The sequence below is a fragment of the Pagrus pagrus genome (genome assembly GCF_965226575.1).
Source record: "Pagrus pagrus genome assembly, chromosome: 18".
Classification (NCBI taxonomy): Eukaryota; Metazoa; Chordata; class Actinopteri; order Spariformes; family Sparidae; genus Pagrus; species Pagrus pagrus.
This window is the reverse complement of record NC_140202.1, coordinates 22,823,378-22,844,936: the sequence shown is the minus strand read 5'-3', so window position 1 is coordinate 22,844,936 and position 21,559 is coordinate 22,823,378. Positions and strand designations below refer to the sequence as shown.

Below are 21,559 nucleotides of genomic sequence, written 5' to 3'. Positions count from 1 at the left end.
GTTGCAATCTTCAACTTTGATGGCATATGACACCCATAGTCCAGCGGGGAAGTTGCTGCACTTGTTATCGCTCTGCTAATATCAGTGCAAACTGGCAGAGAAGCACAGGTTGCTAACGTTAGCCTATAAAGCAGGGACACTGGCCAGGTAGTGAAGCTCTGTTCTTTTTTCATATGACAGCTTGAATGATAGCGTTTCTATCTCCATCAGGTAAATGGCATTGTGATAACACCAAGATCGCCACAGGAATGTAAGAGTAATCACAACAGCTAAAGACTGCTTATTGGAAATGTCTGGTCATGTTTATTTAGATAAGTGCCATCAACGACAAATGATGGCATATGAGGGTCTTGAAGGATTGTCCCATTTGATAGGGAGAGATTTCAACCACTACCCCTTGGAGCTCTGGGGCACTCGCAAACGAGGGGTAGGGGTCAAATTTGGAAATGGGATTGAGCCAGCAAGTTGATGGATTTGTTAAAATAGTAATGGACAACGACGTTGCAGCGTCTTTGCAGTGTGTTCAAGAACAGCTTTTTGGCCAAGGTTCAGGCATATGTGAGGAGACGCAACAGTCAGCCTTCATCACCACTAAGTGGTGTGTCTGGGCCCTTAGAGGAAGAGATAACACTGATAATATTTTTTGAAGTATTTAATTTGATTTATTTGTTCTTCAGATGTTACTTACATTATTTTGTGTGCGTGAGTCCGTCTGAATGCGCTTCCGCCTGTTGAGCGATGTCATTGTCTTGTCACGCAGCAGCTATGAGCGAGCACATCTGCCTGCAGGATACCAAAACAGATGGGTGAATACATTTTCTTTTGTTCTCCTTCCCTCCATCCCTCTCTCTCCCTCTCTTGTGTCTGTCTTTCTGTTCCCAGTAGGTCGTCTGGTGTGAGAAGAGAAGGATCTAGAAGCTGAGACGAGAGCAGAGGGCACAGAGGGAAGGCATCTGTACGCTTGCTGACAGGAAAGAGAAAGATGGAGCAGAAAAATTAAGAAGTTCCTGAGTTTCAAAAAAAGATGAACAGAAAAAAACAAGAAAAGAAAAACGAAGCGGCGCCAAAATATTTGCACTTTCTTCTCCCTATGTTTGACATTTGTATCTGTTTGTATGTGTTTTTTTTTTCTCTTGAAGTGACTGAAAAGGTCTAGGTAAGAATGAGAATATATTTGTAAAATGACTTCACCACTGGAAGACGTGTATGTTACCACATTTCCTCTCGTGTTTAGTCTGCTGTTGTGATCCGTTCTGTCCTCAGATAACAGGAACAGGCACTAAAACACATTTTGTGGCTATGAAATTCATTTTACATTCCCTTGTTACATATAGCAACTCACAGGCCAGCGGTAACTCACTAAAGATGAGTTCACGGTGAATGGTATTCGGCCCGAATGTTGCTCAGTAAAGACAAACTCAAAAAAGGAAGAGCCACAGCAATATAGGCCAATTCAAACGAATGTCGTATGTGTGCATGCTATATTAAGGTAACGGCATGTATTAGAATTAACTGTGACCATGAAGTCTAATTTATCAGCACAGAATTAGCTGTATGAATCCCCTTGCACTGTACAGAACCTTCTGGATACATTAACATATTGGGTTAGGAATCAGATCTTTGTGAGCAATGTCCCAGATGTGTTTCGTCTGGTTTTTGTTCGGTACATACGAGTGTTGAGAAAGCTAGCTGTAAAATAAGTCATTACTTGCTTGCTTGCTAACCCTAACCGTTATGTTCTAGTTTGTAGTTTCCCCCCAATACTGGTACAGTACTTACAGTATACTAACGCAGCTTAACACTGTAGCACCGAGCAGGTAAAACATGTCTAAATGCATGTGGCAGTATGAACATATTAAAGCTACATTAATCAGTTTTTGACCACTGGAGGGCAGAGGCTTTCCTAAGCTAGAGACAAGCAACTCTGAGCTATGGCTACATGTTAGCATATTGCCTCCAGACAGATGTAGCCAACCCAGAGTCTCTACCATCTCCTATGGGACATATCCAGGTTATTAGCAGCTAAATGTAATGCTATGTTCACCAGCTACTTGATAACTTTCTCTGTCTGGTGTTTGGTGCTGAGTAGATAGCATATAGCTTGGTGACAGCGCTGAGACCATACTATATAATAAAAGTGCCCTGAAAACAATGATTTAAAGGGGCAATTCGTAAGATATGGCTTGAATTTTGGTTTAATCAGCTAATAGGGCTACTTAGCTCCACGGCCAACTGAGCTACTTTCTATCGGCAGCTAGTCGCCACAGCTGAAGATAGCTATAGCAAAGAGTAGCAAGTCCAGTATAGTTAGAAGCAGTAAGCGGTTACAGTATGCTGCCCACTATAGTTTTGGAGCTACTTTCCGAGCTCTGGCCATTTTGTACAAATTACACCTTTAAAATGAAGCTAAAAACAGCTGCGGAGTGGATGATAAACCTGAGGGTTTGTCTGTGCCACAATTCATTATATTTAACATTGACACACCGTGTAAGAAATATTGATTAATGCAGCTTTAAGTTCATCCACAATGAAGGCAATTAGTTTACACATATCTTTTGTCACGCTTTTTTTCTACGTGTAGTTGTTTGTAAAGTTACAAGTCAATGTGGCTAGGAATATTACTCTACTAAGTTAATGTTAGTATTAATTTTGTACACAGTCAAAACCTGAAAAACAGTTAAAGAGTTTGGTTATGTTAATGTTGAATTCCACACGTTTTCTGAATATTTCTTGTGTTTGGTGATCAGGTTCATCGAAGGCTCCTGGCTTCGTTAACAAATGACAACAACATCCGCAAAATCTCTGACAAAGACCCCCTGGTGGGGATTTTATTTTTCCAAAACAGATTCCAGTCCAGAGAGTTTTTTAAAAATATTTTTTAATGGTACCAGGAAAAAAAGGTGGCACAGATGACTAAACCTGACCAGTAAATGGAGTAAGATGTTTACATGGCTCAGTATCCCGTTAACATCGGCTCATTTAAGCTGTCATATTCACGTTTATCCCACTTATTGTAAACACCATGTGGCATTTATAAATGCTTGTTCCTAAAATAAATATTTGAGTCACCCCAGTAATATCCGAGTACATTTTGTGTATGCAAGCACATTCATTGTCCATCCTCCAACAGTTGATGTCAGGCCCGCTCCGTGAAACACTTACCAACACACGTACGTGGAGCTTTGCCACCTTATGTAAGACAATGCAGTAAGTCTTTTAAAAATATCCCCCAGAGCTTCGATTAATAGGAAAATGACATGAGAAAAAGAAGTTTTGGAATGTAAAAAATAAAATTGCCTCCTCACATTTGGAAACAATTGAGTTTCAGAATTGGAGAATTATGAGTTTGCTATAGTCTGAATGCTTGTGTATTGTTTTGTTTTTTTGTTTTTTTTCCAAGTTGTGTTTTCCCAAGAGTAGCTGCAACGTGAGACAAAAAAGGCTCCTATTGTAAATATGTACAATAACCTTTATTTGTTTGTTTGTTGTACTAGATTTCATTGTGGGGCTTGTGGGTGTTCACTTACTTCTCCGTCATTCTGGCTTATTGTAAAAAATATATACTGTATACGTTTCACTGTTTACATTGTGTCAAACATTAGGCTGTTACAGTAGCTAATTCACAACATTGAAATGCTTAGACCAGACTGGATGTTATCAGCTCTGAGCACTGTTTATTTTATCTGTGGTGGGGTTATTTGACTATTTCAGCTCGTGTTTTACGATACCTGCCATCATCACTATACACGGTCAGGGAATGTCTACAGTATGTGGTACTTAATCCACTACAATCACAGGTCCAGTCAGGTCTAATTTGAACTGGACAGTTGTGCCAAGAAAGAGAAAAGAAACTCCCGAGTGCCTGCTCCGGTCCAGGTTTGAACACTGGGCTTGTGTGTCTGCTGAAGTGCTTCCAGACACTGCACACTAGAGAGATCTTAAACAACCTAACAGGCTGGTAATCACTGCTAATCACGATGGGGGACGTCTAGTCAAGGCGGCTTACAGATGACTGTCAGTCTGACAGGGAGAAGCCCAGATTGTCTTTCTGCTCTCCGGCCACTTTTTCCACTGCAGAGCCACAACAGGCTTGTCAAGACCGTGTCAAAGTGTTTCGACAATATTTCTTATTCGTAGCTGAAGAAATTAGATCTGTTGGAAAGCAGAACACTGTTGTCTTTGGGTGAAATTGGTCGATGTAAATTATGAGGCTAAGCAATAAAAAACGAAAAATGCTTCTCCACTTCAGTACTGGCCTTATTTCTTGAGCTACTCGAACCTGCGTCACAGTACAAACACACAAGACTTTACAAAAGGAAGGACCAAAAAAATTATTTTAAAAAAAGCTGTTTTTAGACTCAGACACTGAATTGCATCTTGGCACTCAGAAGTAGCTCACACCTGTGTTGGGTCACTTTACTGGAATTTGTGTTTTTTCCCTCCTGAACTGTAAACTAAATTTGAGGACACATTTTATGCTCATTTTCAGGTTTTGGCTACTACCATAATAGGTTTATATGCTTTAGTGCTCAAAAAATCTATCGGTTTTCTCATACTGTCCAGTGCTGCAGCACCGTATTCTCCCTCTGTTGGAAACACTGTCTCTTTTAAGGCCCGGTCTCCTCTGATTGGTCAGCTCACACACGTCTGAGCCAGCACCAGCAACAACAGAGCAAATGCAATGTATGCAAATGTATGACACAGTGACGTACAATGTGCAAAGTCAGGGAATCACAGTAAAGGTGGGACTGCAAACGAGGTGTTTCAGGAGCTGTGTTTTCTGTGGGAGAGAGGAGCTTCTGTTGGTGCGACTTTGACCTTTTTAACTTTCAAGACCTTTTACATGCACAAGAACAGATATATAAACAAACAAGCATGATAGGTCTCCATTAAAGCAGCCATAATGAGAAAAAGGTCTGCAGATGCCCTACATTCAGAACAACTGAGAACTTACTTAGCACCTCATTGTTGTAGTGACTGAGGCGCGACACCATAGGGAGTTGATTTTAGCTACCAGTGCACCAAATCATCAGAAAAAGCCATTATGTTTCTCTTGCACAGGCATATGAAGAGACTACTACTAGTGTATGAGTATTTTTAAGAGCTTCTAAACTATTAAATATGATTTTTCTTACTGTGTTTTTCTTCTCTTCCCACTTAGTTGCACTTGTACATGTGGTAAAATCATGCCAGAAAACAAAACAACAAAATCATAAATAATTTAAAACTGATTTTGTTTCTGTTTTATACCACATCTATTAAAATTATGCTGAGTTTAAACTCTTGTGCAATGGAAAAGCATTTAGAGCTGTAACAGAGGCTCTCTGAGGGCGGGAGAAGGAGATCAATACCGACCCCTATTGGTGAAGATTGTTCACTGCAGTCTGCAAGCTCACACTACATGGTATCATCCAAACTAGTAATTTCATGAACTGACAATAAATATTTTGAAAGAAGGACTGTGCTGGCAATTTAGTTGACTTTCAGGGGACTCTTGCCATTACTGAGGTGTAAATTTGTTGAAAAATAAATCAATAAATCAATTTTAAAAAGGAAGAAGAAATTGGCAGCATCACAAATGACTAAAAATGGACTCTCTAGTTGCTATAAATAAATACTTAATGGTCCTCTTGTTTGAATGTTCAGACTGACTACAGACACACACTGCTGTTGATGTGTGCGTGGTGTGAGATGCTCTGATTTAGTGATGCGACTTCAAAGGTGCGGATGTTGTCAGTGCAAGATGGGAGGCGGAGGTCGCTGGTGATTGGGGGGGAGGTGGTTTGGGAATGGGGGAGAAAGGGTTGTATCACAGATGAAATTGGAGCCAAGAGGCAGCTGCAGTACATCTGTCTTGTACTGACACATGTGGCATTTGACTTCCAGTGTCGAGTTCAAAAGAATTCATTTTATAATGACGCAGCTGCTTCAGGATGTATGTGCGTGTTTGTGCATGTGTGTGTGCGTTTTCTCCTTTGTTGAAGGTGGGGGTGGAGAGGAGGTGGAGAGGAGGTAGGTTGGTGAAGGGTTTTCATAGGTGAGGAGTGGAATTTGAGCGTTTTGAAAGTGACCTGTGGGCAGTACAGGTGCTGCATGTCGCTGTTTAGGGAAGTATTTAACTAGTGTTTTCTATCAATGTGTGATTAATTTGATGGCACTAACAGATTGTACTTCTCAAAATGTGTGCTTTAGAAAGGCCCAACAGTCCCATTTAATTGAATCCAATCGAATGCATTATCAGGCTTGGTAGCCTCGCATCACTCTAAATTTTAAACCACTCATAACTGCTCCACCATAATTTAAGGCTCTGAAATGAACTCAAAGTACAAAAGTAAAAAGTATCCCTCCAAAGGACATTTCTTAAACTTAAAGTTGCAATCAGTAGGATTTGTCAAAGCTGCTCGTAAACGCACCACAAAGATAATTGATTGTTGAGTCTCACGAGACACTAACACACCTTTTCTCCTCATTCCAGTCTCCCTCTCTGTCTGTTTCCGTCTTGTTACATCTGCTGTGCGTGATATGCACCGCAAAAATAAAAATAATTCATAATTCCCCTCAAATGCATTAAAACTTACTTGTGTAATCCTGCTGACAAACCAACCAGCCAACCAACCGATCGAAACAAATGGACACAGGTGAAAACATAACCCTCTTGGCGGAGGTCATGACTAAAATTATTCTGATTCAGCATGTCTAGATATAGAAGATCAGTCTCTCAATCATTAAAAGTCTAAATTAACAACATGGAGAATTACGAGTGATCTGCGCACGTTAGGAGTTAGCCAACACAACAACCGATTATTTTAACTTTGCCACATGTTATGCCAATTATGAGGGTTTTTTCTCTCTTTTGGGTGCATTGAAACACTTAGAAACGGATCACAAACACCATTACAGATAATTAGAGAGGGCCATTAGCTTGTGCGATAACTAAACATTAGCGGCGCGCGGGGGGGGGGGGGGTCAACTGTGCACACTGCGCACCATTTGTGCCTGATGCCCAGCACCTGCAAGGCAGCCTGAGCACAGGGTCAGGGGGTCGCCTGCCAGGGGGCCAGAGCTCCGGGGTCAGAGGTCATGTTCCAGACAGGCGTATCCACACACTGATTGAGAACTCGGCTTCAGGAACAGAGCTTGCAGGTGGACGACGCATTTTACCCCCTAATGCCAACTGATTTTTACTCTCTTCTTTTTTGCTCGTAACATAACATAGTTCTGTGACATCAGGCTGGTTTTGTGGATAGATTTCTATTGTAAACAAAGAATAAAAGTAAACAGCATGAGGCAAGTACCTTCAGTACCAAATCACAGTTTGCTTTTCGGTGAATTTAGAACATTTCAGCTGTCAAAAAATGGAAATAAAACTGGGACTTTTTCGCATTTATGTTGGACTACAGATTGATTTACAGACTGAAAGTAAAATAACTTATAATTAGAGATATCTTATGCTTGAAAAGGATGCCATCTATCAGCAGTTTGGAAAATAGTGATCCATAATTTTCTAATCTGAAATGTAAAACTGGCGGTTTTCAAAGTATAAAGTTTTATGGAAGAAACTTTGTTTTTTCACACAAGAGCCAGTGCAAACTATCTGCTTTTCATCACCTCCTGGCCTCGGGGGCCACTTAATATTCTTTGTTCATATTTCGCTCAGATTATTTTCATGCACAAATGATGTGGTTTGTGGTGACGCTGGAGAATGTTTCCGCACTCTCACATTATGATTACGTTCATCCTTCTTCTCCATAATTTTATTTATTTGGCTGGAGCAACTCGGCAGTGAAAAAGCAGTTACTGCCCATTTGGATTTGTTCAAGCGGCAGGTGTGTGTGTATGTGTATACTGTAGAAGAAAAAACAATCTTTCAGGTCCAATTCTGTGGTTGGTTCAGGTGAGTTTTATATTCACTGACCAGTGGAGACAGATGTTCACTACAGGGATGCAGAGTTCTCTCTGACCAAAGTGACTTTCTGGTCAGTATTATGCAGGTAACAGGGAACAATAGGTTTGGGTTCAGCAACAGGAAGAGGGTGTCTGGGAGACCCTGCTCCAAAGTCTGGGTTGATTTGCAAAGGCTAAATACGGAGCTGACTAAAAGCAAAAGGCTAATTGAACTCTGGACTTCCTGAGTAAAACATCACACTTAGGGGTTAGGTCAACCTGGACCAGTGGACCCAGTTCAACAGTAAGACTTCTCACCATAGCCAATATTTACCAAACTAGACATAAACATGACTGCTACTGCCATTACTACAGGCAGGAGCAGCTCTAGGCTTTTTAATAGGCCTGAATACCAGATGCATCACACAGTATCAAGTGTTTTTCTTAATGTAAGTCTTTAGCAGCTGCACAACATTCACGAACGAACTGAGAGCTAAGAGTGAGTGAACTTTCTAAAAGTCAGCGTGATTTTATCTTAAGATGGTGTCAAACAGTAGTAATCATTGTTGGTGCAGAACTAGGAGCTGGGCGGGGCTTCAGGTAGGGGTCTGGCAGACACAAGTCATTTCTCCTCAGTCTGTTTTGAGCAGCGGACTGGCTAAAAGTGAAAGTATCCAGCCAGTAAACTCTGCCCCCTACACACAGGCCTGTCTCCAAAGCCAATCCTCCCCAAACCATGAAGGCGCACTTTCCGACAACTGCCGAATACCGCCGATGGAGTCCCAAGTTCTCACGAGCAGTGGGAAGGAGAGTCTATCGGTGCATCGTTTTTTCATCACAACCTCCAACTACAAGTAGCTGACAGACTGAATATAGACACAATATAACATTTACAGCTCTTTATTTTGTAAACAATCTGACAGTGAACTGGGCAGAGGCATACAGTATTAGGCACAGCTGTTCCAATGAAAACAATACAACAAGCACTGATCCTCCAGGCACAACTTGCATTTCACCGTGATATTGTTCTTGCTCTTTTCGCCCCAAAATTCAAAACAATGGGAATATTTCAAAGTTAATGCTGTCCTCTCTGCCCTCTCTCTACATTGAATTAGCTCGCTACACATGCGTACTGACACAACTGTAGGTTTACCTTCCGCTGGCACGCTGCCACCTGCCGAGCAGCAGGAGAGAAACAGAAACAGAGCAAATGCTTCAAGGATTTTCTTTTATTTTTGTGCCGACAAAAGGAAAGGAAAAGACAGAAACTCAGCATTGTGAGTGACATCACTGGAGACAGTTTATCAGATTACATGCCGCTTCCTCTGGAGCCACAAAAGACTTAATTTTGCTTTTTTCCACAAATGCAGTAGTACTCCTCAAGACTTGTAAACACACTTTAATGTGTATAATTGGTGGGGTTACCCTTTAAATGTCTATAACTTAATTTGTTAAATTACACAGCAAGTCGGCTTTTCTATTCAGTTCAGGAGGGAAACTGGATGAAGGTTTATTTCAACATCACAGGACAAAGTTACCCACAACTACACGCACACACATAAAGCTAAAGCATGTAGCTGTGTTATTGCCAACTCAGTGCTCCACATGCCAACACATTGCCTTTTAGCCCCTGACCTGGGGACAGTTTTGTTGTCTCCAGGATAGTTAATGGGAGGTTTGTGTGCAGCAGATGAACTGATCCTCGGTCAGGTAGAGCTCAGGATGTTGGTCAGCTGGTCCATGAGAACCAGAGGAGGCCTGCTGTGGCCATTCTGTCAGGACTGCCCCAAATTCACCAGCTGGGTGTGACTTCATCACCAGACTCACTGTGTCCAGTTTGTGTGTGTGTGTGTGTGTGTGTGTGTGTGTGTGTGTGTGTGTGTACATTTTCCAGGAGTGGTGAGGAAAATTTACACATTCATATCTGACACTCAGGGATAAAGACGGGATCAACTCAGGACCAGTGGTGAGAACTCAAAGAATATATAGATATCGATCTTAATGTAAAAGTAGATAATCAATATGAGGTCTTTACTGCTTGCATAATTATGTAAACAGCTGATACAGGTGTTACTATGTACTATCATTACAACATTTTACAAAAGCCGTTGTCAGTTATCTCAGCCAGTGTGTAAGATTTTTCTTATTTTAATCACGTTTGATTTTACTTCATGTATATTCAACGTGTGAAGTAGCTGCACACACTATAGTTGTATATGTCAGAGTCTAGACGTTACATGGCCATTTTTATGAGCCATTACTCACCTCACATTGACAGCTAACTGGATTTCCTTTTTCGATTCATATTTTGGACAAGACAAGTGGTCTGCTTTACTCCACAGCACAGGTAAGTTAACATTGCAAGTGCATTATTTTAGCGTTTAATATGATTGACACAAGGGATGCAAACTTTAAGCAATTTCTTTAATTGAAAGTTGGCTGCCTTAACAATCAATTATCAGTAAATTAAAAAAAAATATGATATATGTTGGACACTTTTCCTTAAGAAAACTGTTTTATCCACTGCATTGATCTATGTCTGATGCAAAAATGCAGTAGGCTTTGTTAGAAGTTAAACAAACAGATAAAGTAAACACCAAGTTACCTGAATGACAAATTTGACACCAAATAATGACTTCATTTTAATACTTTTTGATGTATTTGTGCCCTTCTCTGATTGTCGGTTAACATTTTTAAATTCTTAACAGTGATTAACTGATTCCTGCACTCTTCCTCATATTCTGTGTTTTGAAGCATACAGGATATATTTCTTCCTGGATAAAAGAGACTGAATCTGTAAATAAAATGTGATTCAATGCTGCTGGGAGAACATTAAAACATTTTTTAAAAAATCTTTAAAAAATTGAACACCATAGAAAAAAAAGGTTCTTGTCAATAAGTAGTCATTAAGTAATAGTTTAATATATTCACCTCACCTTTGGCTTAAAATAACAGAGTCAAAATCATTTTGACGGTGTCTTGTATAGGATGAATGTTGTCTCTGTCTCAGCCACACCATGAATTTCGTTTATAGCCAGCACCTACATTACGTCTGACAAACCGTTACAGACCAGGGATTTGTATTCACGACAGTGGTGTTGCACTCTGAAACTGTGGGGGGCGCCAAATCGCACAAAATGCCAATGTCTACACAATGTTGCTTTAAGATTGTCTCCTCGCTGTGTTATCACATTACCTGACTGCACACCCTGGTGAGTTTAATTCAGACACAATGTGTGTTTCACAGCAGAGGGAGTCAGAAGATAAATGCTCCAGCATCTTGACGGACTGATACCACGTTTCACCCAAACAAATGGCGTCTCAGGAGGTTTGTTTGTTTTAGCCTTTTTCTACAAATTCACACAGTCTGACAGAAGGAGCGCTAACACTCACTTGTGGTAATTAAAATTCTGTACATCTTGGCAGTGTGTGAAAATACTGTGGTTCCTGCCATCTTTGACCTTTACAAATAGTCATAGGGTCGCTTATGTTTGGAGGTCAGTGAGGTCAGACACTGACCAGTGACCTCAGTTAGCAGTGTTTTCATTAGTGTGTAAACCAACATCCGTGACTCATCTTAAAGATACACAGCAAGTTTCCATTTTGCATGTAAAATTTCCTGTTTAATTTTTAGTGTGTATAAATGAGGATGACTTGAAGCATTTTCATGTTACTTTTTAAGAGGTGATAAGTTACAAGGTAAAGAAATAAATGTCAGTGACCCCAACACTGTCACAGAGCCATCTGACAGCCACACTCCTGATCTCCATCCTGGCCGCGGTTCTCGGCTCCCTGCAGATCGGCTACCACACCGGCAACGTCAACGCTCCAGCCAAGGTGAGACAGGCGGACCAGAGCTAGGGGGGAGCTAGTATTTCACTCAACACATATCAACAAATGAAGTGCAATATCTGGATATGCTAAGATGAGATTGTTGAATGAATTTTTGGTATCAAATGTGTTTGATTGGTCCAGTACATTCCCAACAGCTATTATCAATGTTAAGTAATTTGAAATATCTGTCATTAAATCACATTTTCACTGTGTTTCCTGATGTTGCTCGTCTCTTGCTTTCACAACTGTTCAGATCATCGAAGAGTTCTTCAACCACACCTGGAGAGCCAGGCACAACCAGTCGATGCCAGATCACAGCCTGACTCTCCTGTGGTCGCTCTCTGTCAGCATTAAAGACTTTGGAGCCTTGCTGGGCTCGCTGGGTGTCAAATATCTGGCAGATTCTTATGGAAGGTAAAAAAAAAATGCAGAAAAGAGTTTTCCCAGTAATAGTTGAGTTTCCTTTTGTGATCTTTTCATTTCTCTCATCTTGCCCTCCAGACGTAACTCCATCCTCATAGTTAACTGCCTCTCTGTGGTGGGAGCCTGTCTGATGTCTGCCTCCAAAGTCAGCAAGTCATTTGAGGTTCTCATCCTGGGACGGTTGGTGTTCGGTCTCTTCTGTGGCCTGGTGATGAGTCTTAACCCGCTCTACATCCAGGAAGTGTCCCCCACAAACCTCAGAGGGGCTTTCGCAACACTAAACCAAGTGTCCTTTGCCTCGGGCATCCTGGTGGGAATGGTGAGGATTACTCACATGCATTAAAAAGGTACAATTTGAACGAAATGGCCAGAATTCAAAAGCTAGCTCCAAAATCATGGGGGGCAGTATAACCACCAACTGCTGCTCACTTTACTGAACTTGCAACGCTTTTTTTTTTTGTAGACATCGGCATCAACAGCGGGCGAAAACAAACATTTTCACATCTTAAATCGGTTAATTGAGGATTTATTTCAACCAAATCAGAGGTGATTGTGAAAAGGCAAACCACAATCAGACAAAAACAAATTATTTTGAATGTCAAGTTTAAATGAAGTGTTTTATGATGAGCTAACAAGGCAATAAAGTTAGTCTAACTTCTTTAAAAGTAAGAAACCTGGCAAGTCAGGAGGTGTTTGGTTGTAATTGTCTTTTTAGTAAGGAAAGAGTGAGTTTTTTGTTTACTTAGACTGAGTAGCAAACTCACTCTTACATCTCCTCGCTGAAACGACAGGGGCTTTCAGCTCTTGCAGTAGAAAGTGGTAATGGGAGGCAGGACGGGCTGGGCTAGTTGGTTAGCATGCCAGTCGACATCTCTGCACGCCAGTACAGACTGTAGACGGCTTTATCACGACCTCAACACTTGTTTCTTCACACTCCGTTGATGTTAGTTCATTGTCTAAATCTTATAAATTCCTTTAAGTGTAGGGTGCCGAGCCTCCCAACAATATGGCACTCTGTTTCACTGGAAGAAAAACTAATAAGCCTATAAAAAGAATTAAAAACAAACACAAGCAAAGCAAGCCAAACTCAAAGGCTACACAAACCATATGGAACAAAACAGCAGCAAAAACCAAACACTACCAGCTACAACAGAGCAGGGCTCGAAATTAACCATAAAAATTCCTACTGGGACACAAATATATTTGGTCCGGGACAATGTATGTATTATGTATTTTGTACGAAAAACGTAACTTTGTCACTTTCCACGATGTTTGGTGGGTCAGGATCTCAATCACAGCACATTATAACAGCATCCATGTGATTATAAACAGTCAGCGGGCACATGTTTAGATATAGGAGGACACCGGGAAACACCTTGAAAAAAACACACACGTCATCATACACGTCATCATCGCCGGCTTTCTGTGTGAGTTATACTCTGGTTCGTCTTTTGCGCCGGAGCTGCTCGGCTCTGTGTGAACAGCCAGCGGCGGAGAAACCGATAATGTGGCGCCTCTGTGTGAAAAGGGCTAGTGACTCATAGGTTACAGGGAGCACCTGAACAATGTTTTGTGTTTTTGGGTCTTGAGGTGTATGTGAGAGAGTGACACATCAAGACAGAGAGGAGTCTTGTGTAGGAGGGCAGGAGTAAGCAGAGTAAATGTGAAGGGGGAGATCTGGTGGGGTGGGTGAATGAGTGAGAGCAAGATGATTGACATTCATAAATGATAACAGAAGATAAAATGATATTCCTATAGTATTACTGACTTGTAATAATAACTTGTAATTACAACTGAAAAAAGATACATTTATTAAACTGTATTATGGAACACAGAGACCATACAGCCATAACATATTGAATTGAAAAATAAAACTATCAGAATTCTTTAATGTTGACATAATGATTAATTAGTCTGGATATTGAGAAACAATAGAAAACATGTCTTAAAACAACTACTTTCCCTTCTAGTCTAGGAGAGGCAACAGATCAGACTGATATTCATATGTTTAATAAAATAAGTATTTTAAACTTATATGGTGGACCATGTAAATGGTGGTGTGATGGTTAAGTGTGATGGTTAAGTGACAAAAAAGGGATCAAATTATATATATTCTGCATAATTGGGGGGGCGACGACAATAATTTAAATTTGGGACACTGTTGGTTATATCCGGGACAATACAAAGTAGAATTCGGGACAGTTGTGGGACACTGAGGAAAAAAGTTAATTTCGAGCCCTGCAACAGAGTCAGGAGCCAAAGGGAACTAAGCCCAACAGGTGCCTTTTATAACCGGGCCTTGATTAGGGACAGGTGGAGGAGGAGTCAGACCTGAGGCTGCGTTCACAAACACTAAACATAATACTGTTTTTGTGATACATAATTCTGAGAATCTGTGCTTGAAAAGGTCATGGCTCCTTCTTTTGGGATGTGCTTGTGATTGTTGGGGTTACCTATGATGCAGCTTAATTTTGAAAATGTATACACATAATATGAAATATATTTGTTGCATACAAGTCTTGCCAAGTCCTGTTTTGATTCTCAATTGGCTTCACTCTTACTCTGATCATTTTCATCGGTACAGTACAGAAAGTTTCAATATCTGAATACACTGTGCAACAAGGTTCCTGTATGTGTTTGCTGCAGGTGGCTGGTCTGGAGACAATGTTGGGTACTGAGCATTACTGGGCCATGATGCTGTCCCTGTCTCTCATCCCGGCCCTGACACAGTACCTTGTCCTGCCTTTCTGCCCTGAGAGCCCTCGCTATCTGCTCATAAACCGAGGAGAGGAAAGCAAGGCGGAAGCTGGTGTGTGCCACTGATTGGCGTTAACTGCACGTCTCACATGACTGGTCATATTATTTCGAATTTAGTCATTGATGAAAACATAGAGATTTCCAACATGGCATCTGAGCTGAAGAACTTCTGTTATCTTGTAGATTCAATCATGGCTGACTTCCAGGAATCTAAATATGGAAATGCTTTTATTGCACTCTATTATTTCAGGTCTGTGGATATGCCACAATAGCTCCTTAATAGAAGATGTTTTTGTTTTAACCCTGCAGCCCTGCTGAGGCTGAAAGGTGACACGGACAAGGTGTTTGCCGAGCTGGAAGAAATGAAGGAAGAAGCTGCCCACACTCAGACCGGAGTCACCATCCACGAGTTCTTTAAGAAGCGCCGCTACAAGCAGCCAATCATCATCGTCCTCATCATCAATCTGGGCAGCCAGCTGTCTGGATTCAATGCGGTCAGTCTTAAAATGCCTGTGTTTTTGGGAGGTTTTCTGGCTTGCTTCCTGTCTGATGAATATTTCATGTGCAGCGCTGTAGTAATAAATTCAATCATTTATTTAGGCACAGCTCTTCTCTCTGGCTCCTCCTCAGATTCTGGGGCAGTGTGTCAAGACAACACCTGTGTTCCTAAAAACATAGAAACACGTCCCGGTGACCCACTTAGTTAAAAGAAATCCCCACTCTTTTTCTTTCAGATCATCAATTATTCCACCAGAATGTTCCAGGCTAAGTTTGACGAGGCCAAATACCTGACTCTGGGCGTGGGCGCTGTCAACGTGACCTTCACTTTGGTTGCAGTGAGTATGAAATCCAGTGGTTACTTTAAATTTTAGGACTAGGGTTAGGGTTAGGGGAAATACAGAAATAAATTCATGAATAAATACATTTTACTTATTATCATCATTATTACTTGTTGTTTTTGCAATTATTATGAAATAATTATAAAACAAAAAAAATTGACATTTTTTAATCTTATTTTTGATTTTGGCAGTTTCAGTCCTCCATATCAATTTTCCAACATGCGGTTTTATTAAAAATGTATAATGTTATTCATTATATTAATATATCGGCTGCTCAGTATAAACTCAACAGTCTTATCAGTAAACATTAAAAACACATGTTGTTGTTGAGTGAGATTTTGCCACAAACTACACCAAAATCTTGGATTAATGATCTAAGTGTGATCACCATTTCCTCATAAATGGTTTAACAGCTTGGGCCACGATAGGATAATGTTGCATTTTTAGATCAAAAGGATGGAAAAAATGTGAGCAGGGTCACCACTGTGTTGTTTTTTACTTTCAAGTTCTTCCTGATGGAAAGGGCAGGGAGGAGGAGGTTGCTCCTGACTGGTTTCATCTCCATAGCAGTGTGCAACTTACTCATGACCATAGTCGATTCAGTCCTGGTAAGATCATTTTGTGTTATTCTTATATTTTCATTTTGTGCTGGAATAGCTCCATTCAAGATATCTAATGTTGGACAACCCTGCCATCCAATTTGTCGAAATGACATTAGAACAAACCGTGGTACATTTTATAGAATGATTTGAACTTCAGTCCTGGATCCTACCTTTCAAATGCATTACGAGTCACATCGAATTTTGCTGAGTGATTAACAAACTTGTCTGTCCAGCACCTGGTCCCAGAGCTGCGGAGCCTGCAGGTCCTGCTGGTTTTCTGCCTGATTTCGGCCTACGAGCTGGGCCCTGGTCCCATCTCCTGGTTCATCGCTGCTGAGCTGTTTGACCAGCCTGGCAGACCCATCGCCATGGCCTTTACCAGCATGCTCAACTGGGGAGGGAAATTTGTTCTGGCGCTCCTCTTCCCTCCATTGCTGGTGGGTTTATACTCTTGGCCTGCGTGTTGTATGAGTGAGTTACTTTCTTGTTTTCTTTTGCAAGTTCCCTTGCACCTTGGAGACATGGCTGTTAAATACAAGCTATAAATCTGTTCATTCTGTTATATACAAACGTATACTGGTCAACTGTAAAACAGACATAAATCTTGTAATCTGTATAAATCTATTGCTAAATCCTTTAAAGTCAGGATGAAATAATAGTGATCAAATTAACAGTTAACCAGGGAAACATCTGTTCGATATAGTGCTGCAGAGGTGGCAGCCAACCTGAAACTAAAGCCAAGGAATCAAATCAAACAACCGTTTTGTTTTCCTCATTCCGTGTGTAAATGTGTTTTAATGCCTTCTGTGTTTTCCTTCTTTCCTGTGAATGTTTACTCTACTTTATGAGAGGCTGTTGTTCATACGGTGTGATTATGTTGCCGTTTGAGCCAAAACCTTTTGGTTTGATCTTAACGGACCCCTTTTTGGTTAAATAGATCAAGTACACCAATAAAACTAATATTGTTTGTCCTTCCCATGCAGAAACTCTGCGGTGCGTACGTCTACCTCCTCTTCATGATTGTGGCTCTGTTCGCCTTCACCTTCACCTATATTCGCCTCCCAGAGACAAAAGGTCGCACATTCGATGACATTGCAGAGGAGTTCAGAGGAGCAGAGGGCATCCCTTTGCACAATAAGATCGGATTCAACACTTTCACCTGACCGACCTATTGAACCTTGCTGAATCTGGTCATGCTCATGCTGTCAATGGGTCAGTTCACCCAATTTACCAACATGTTTTAACAAATATCACTGGCGTGTAACCAAACAGGTGGGTTTTAAGCTTGGAACTTCCGGAACCTCCTTTGGAAAACAATGTCCCGATAAGATTAATCCACATATGTCACCGTCAGCCGTTTTCATGCAGAATAATATATTTAAAGCAAATTAATCTGGGCATCCAGGAGTGTAATGAGATAAAGAAGAGTAGGCTGTTTTTATGCACATCACGTAGGTGCAAGGCTATCAGGAAATCAATTCAGGATAATTTGAAAAATGGAAAAACACACCTATATTTTATCCATCATGCACACCAACAGGCAGACAGGCTGTAGGGTGTAATCTGACTGATATTCTTACTGCATGTATTGAGGCATTTTGTGATCATTGTATTGTTATCTTGTAAAGAGATGGAGACTTTTAAAGGGGCAGACAGGAGAAGCTTACAAACAGTATGAAAGTGAAGGAGGTGAGGGGATCTACGTTTCCTTTGCTTATGTTAAAAAATGTTTCTCTTAAATCAAACATGTTTTCAGAGGTTTATTTGACAGCTAATAAAGAGCAATGTGATACAGTGCGACGCAGAGGTCATCTAAAACATTCATTAAAGTCTAACAATGCTGAATTGATCGATTGGGTTCAGCTAAGAATGGCTTTGAAGAAGTTTGTGTCACCACCACTTCATCAGACTGTAACTGGTGTAAATAAACATATTGTTAAGCCATGTGGATCATTTAGATCTTTAATGTTATTGTTGTTATGTATTTAAGTTGATCACATTAAACTGTATTTAGGTGCACATTTCAATATATTTGTGGAGTGGTAGAAGAAGCAAACAGCTGATCCCGGTGCCCCCCTCGGACCAGTCCCACCAACCAACAGTCTTTCCTGGAATTTGTGTTCCCTGCTGCACAGAAACAGCAGCCGTCGACTTCATTATTGGTCTGTGAAATCTCACATATCTCTCAACTGTGTACCCTTGTAAGATGTCTGGGAAAACCAGCCGCAACTGTGTGAATAAACATTTCATCCAATATGGTCCACTGTGACTTGCATGAACCGCAAAAGGAAGAGGAGCCAGGAGATCAGAGGACATGTTTGGCTTTTAAAACAGCAGGGGGCTGAATTAAATTCAATGTAAATTACTGTAGTGGGTCATTAAAATTCAGCTTCCAATAACTCATGACACACAGTCTGGGTCTGAACCTAGTCAGCTCTAAAGGATGTTTTGTCATGAGCTCATAGATTGCCTGTTTTTGATTTGAACAAAAGCTTTTTTTTTTTTTTAATGTGAGTAGTGAGGAGTAAAAGAAACATGTAAAGTCTACAGAAGTCATGAAAGTCAACATGTACAATGTTGGCTACATTTCTTGTAACTGGGCAGCCATTATAAAAAGAGAAAAAATATATCTAAAATACCCAGATTTCTGTGTCTCTCTGCAAAAGTAGGAAAACAGTGCCATCTGCTGGACCATGCTATACTTAATATAGCACAATTACAGCAAGAAGATTTTTGGAGGGTTATCGGGCAGGTTGTAAACTATAAGATACACAGGAAACATTGACATTGCATTGGCATTTGTGTTTGGAAAAAATTATCTTGGCACTGAAACAAATATTTGGTGCTGAAAAAAGCTTCTGATTCTTTCCTTGTCTCTTTTTTCGGTGAGGTTATTTTGAGATGGGTTTTTTTCAGTGTCACTGGCTTTCAGTTCAACTTACTGCCATTGTTTTGGTTTAAGGCAAGGCAATGACAGAATTATTTGCATACATGCATACTAATAAGGAAATGTCATTCCTGTGGAAAAAACTGATGTAGTAAAAAAAAAAACTCACTGAAAGCAGACAGACATGAAGGAAAATCTGATAATTGTCATTGAAAAACACCTCAAAAAACAAAACAAAACAAAAAATACAAATATTTGCTTTTTACTTCTTCAAATACAAGTGTTGCAGTCAGTGTTTCATGTCCCTCTGTGTGTTCTGCTGGGACAGACTGCACACCTGGTATGCCATGTAGGGTGGCTGATGGGAGGCAGGTGTGGCTGCTGGTGCTGCAGGGTTAGGAACATAGTAATGATGATGATGGACAGAACTTCGCATTGGTTTGGCGTCTGGCCTTACAAAAACAGGGTTGCCCTGGTAACTGTTCTCTAAAAACAGATTTGTTGAGAGACAGAGATGACAATTTTGTGAAGGGTCAGAGTTGATACTTCTTGTCTTAAGGAATCAGTACCTGCCCAAGACATGTAGTCGGTGGTGGTGACAGGGCCATAGGAGGAATGGCTTTCACCATCATGTTGTGCATTGTGATCTGGTGCATCTGTGCTGTGATCTTTTGCATCGGCATCAGTTCCACTATATCTGTGTTTAAAAAACACATATACAAACTAATGAATTCAGGATTGATCAGTATTTGTGGTTGAATACTCTCTTTGATGCTGCTTGAACGTGGTCCTGGATGGGGCTGAGGCTGGGGAATCTGAGAAATCAGAGGCTGCTGTGGTTTCCAGTGGCAGATTTAGCAATTTGGGGGCCCAAGGCGAACTTAGCTAGGGGGCCCTCCACATCCATTCTTTTTACACAAAAAAAGTAGGAAGGGCCACCCCAAAGGCACCTGTCAGTACTTGCTCTAAATAAAGAGTGAATGGAATGTGAGAATTAAGTTTCAGATATAACACCAGTGTATGTCGAAATGCCGAATATGTATTTTTTCTAAAAAACAGCCTTAAGCCAGCCTCATGAAACATTGTCCCTCTCACTAAAATATTCATTATTATTATTATTATTATTATTATATTTCATTAAAATATTCACCAAAAATACAAATTCCACCCGAATCCAATGGGGACTGCTGTGTCTCGTTCAGCCAGTATAGGGCCACATCTGGGAGAAGTTTCGGGTCAATCGGTCCAAAGACCTGGAAGCTATTGAAAAAATCAGCCGACTTTTTTCGTGAAAAAGGCGACTTTTTTCATTAAAATATTCACCAAAAATACAAATTCCACCCGAATCCAATGGGGACTGCTGTGTCTCGTTCAGCCAGTATAGGGCCACATCTGGGAGAAATTTCGAGTCAATCGGTCCAAAGACCTGGAAGCTATTGAAAAAATCGGCCGACGTTTTCGTGAAAAAGGCGACTTTCTTCATTAAAATATTCACCAAAAATACAAATTCCACCCGAATCCAATGGGGACTGCTGTGTCTCGTTCAGCCAGTATAGGGCCACATCTGGGAGAAATTTCGAGTCAATCGGGTCAAAGACCTGGAAGCTATCGAAAAAATCGGCCGACGTTTTCATGAAAAAGGCAACTTTTTTCATTAAAATATTCACCAAAAATACAAATTTCATTAAAATCCAATAAAAACTGCTGGCCTTTCTTTCGCCAGTATGGACAACATTTGTGTTCAATTTCGAGTCAATCCGTCAAAAGACGACCGTAACCCTAACCCTAGCCCCATAACCCTAACCCTAACCCTAACCCCAGCCTTAAGCCAGCATCATCAAACATTGTCCCTCTCACTAAAATATTCACCAAAAATACAAATTCCACCCGAATCCAATGGGGACTGCTGTGTCTCGTTCAGCCAGTATAGGGCCACATCTGGGAGAAGTTTCGGGTCAATCGGTCCAAAGACCTGGAAGCTATTGAAAAAATCAGCCGACTTTTTTCGTGAAAAAGGCGACTTTTTTCATTAAAATATTCACCAAAAATACAAATTCCACCCGAATCCAATGGGGACTGCTGTGTCTCGTTCAGCCAGTATAGGGCCACATCTGGGAGAAATTTCGAGTCAATCGGTCCAAAGACCTGGAAGCTATTGAAAAAATCGGCCGACGTTTTCGTGAAAAAGGCGACTTTCTTCATTAAAATATTCACCAAAAATACAAATTCCACCCGAATCCAATGGGGACTGCTGTGTCTCGTTCAGCCAGTATAGGGCCACATCTGGGAGAAATTTCGAGTCAATCGGGTCAAAGACCTGGAAGCTATCGAAA

The 21,559-nt window shown here is 40.8% G+C and overlaps 2 protein-coding genes across 5 annotated transcripts in view; both read left to right on the top strand.

The window, feature by feature from the left end:
• smoc1 (SPARC related modular calcium binding 1) overlaps positions 1-4,248 on the top strand; it is a 53,139-nt gene extending 48,891 nt beyond the window's left edge. For 3 of the 4 annotated variants that reach the window (XM_084381563.1, XM_084381560.1, XM_084381561.1), the window contains exon 14: positions 883-4,248. In XM_084381563.1, the coding sequence (XP_084237689.1) occupies positions 883-922 (40 nt within the window). In that variant the 3' untranslated portion in view covers positions 923-4,248. The remainder of the gene's footprint in view (positions 1-882) is intronic. The other variant, XM_084381562.1, reaches the window with a different exon arrangement.
• A 6,891-nt stretch (positions 4,249-11,139) lies between these two features.
• On the top strand, positions 11,140-17,990 carry slc2a1c (solute carrier family 2 member 1c). The gene is made up of 10 exons (XM_084380521.1): positions 11,140-11,212; positions 11,623-11,721; positions 11,972-12,132; positions 12,220-12,460; positions 14,788-14,950; positions 15,208-15,392; positions 15,633-15,734; positions 16,244-16,345; positions 16,573-16,776; positions 17,323-17,990. Exons 1-10 carry the CDS (start codon positions 11,198-11,200, stop codon positions 17,500-17,502), a joined length of 1,452 nt encoding a protein of 483 aa, XP_084236647.1. The 5' UTR covers positions 11,140-11,197; the 3' UTR covers positions 17,503-17,990.
• The last annotated feature ends 3,569 nt before the right edge of the window (positions 17,991-21,559 follow it).

What these genes read in the sequence shown, in the direction of transcription:
- slc2a1c (XM_084380521.1), top strand. An exon ending in ACGTCAACGCTCCAGCCAAG is followed by an intron (nt 11,722 to 11,971) that starts GTGAGACAGGCG and finishes ACAACTGTTCAG; the next exon opens with ATCATCGAAGAGTTCTTCAA. An exon ending in CTGGCAGATTCTTATGGAAG is followed by an intron (nt 12,133 to 12,219) that starts GTAAAAAAAAAA and finishes CTTGCCCTCCAG; the next exon opens with ACGTAACTCCATCCTCATAG.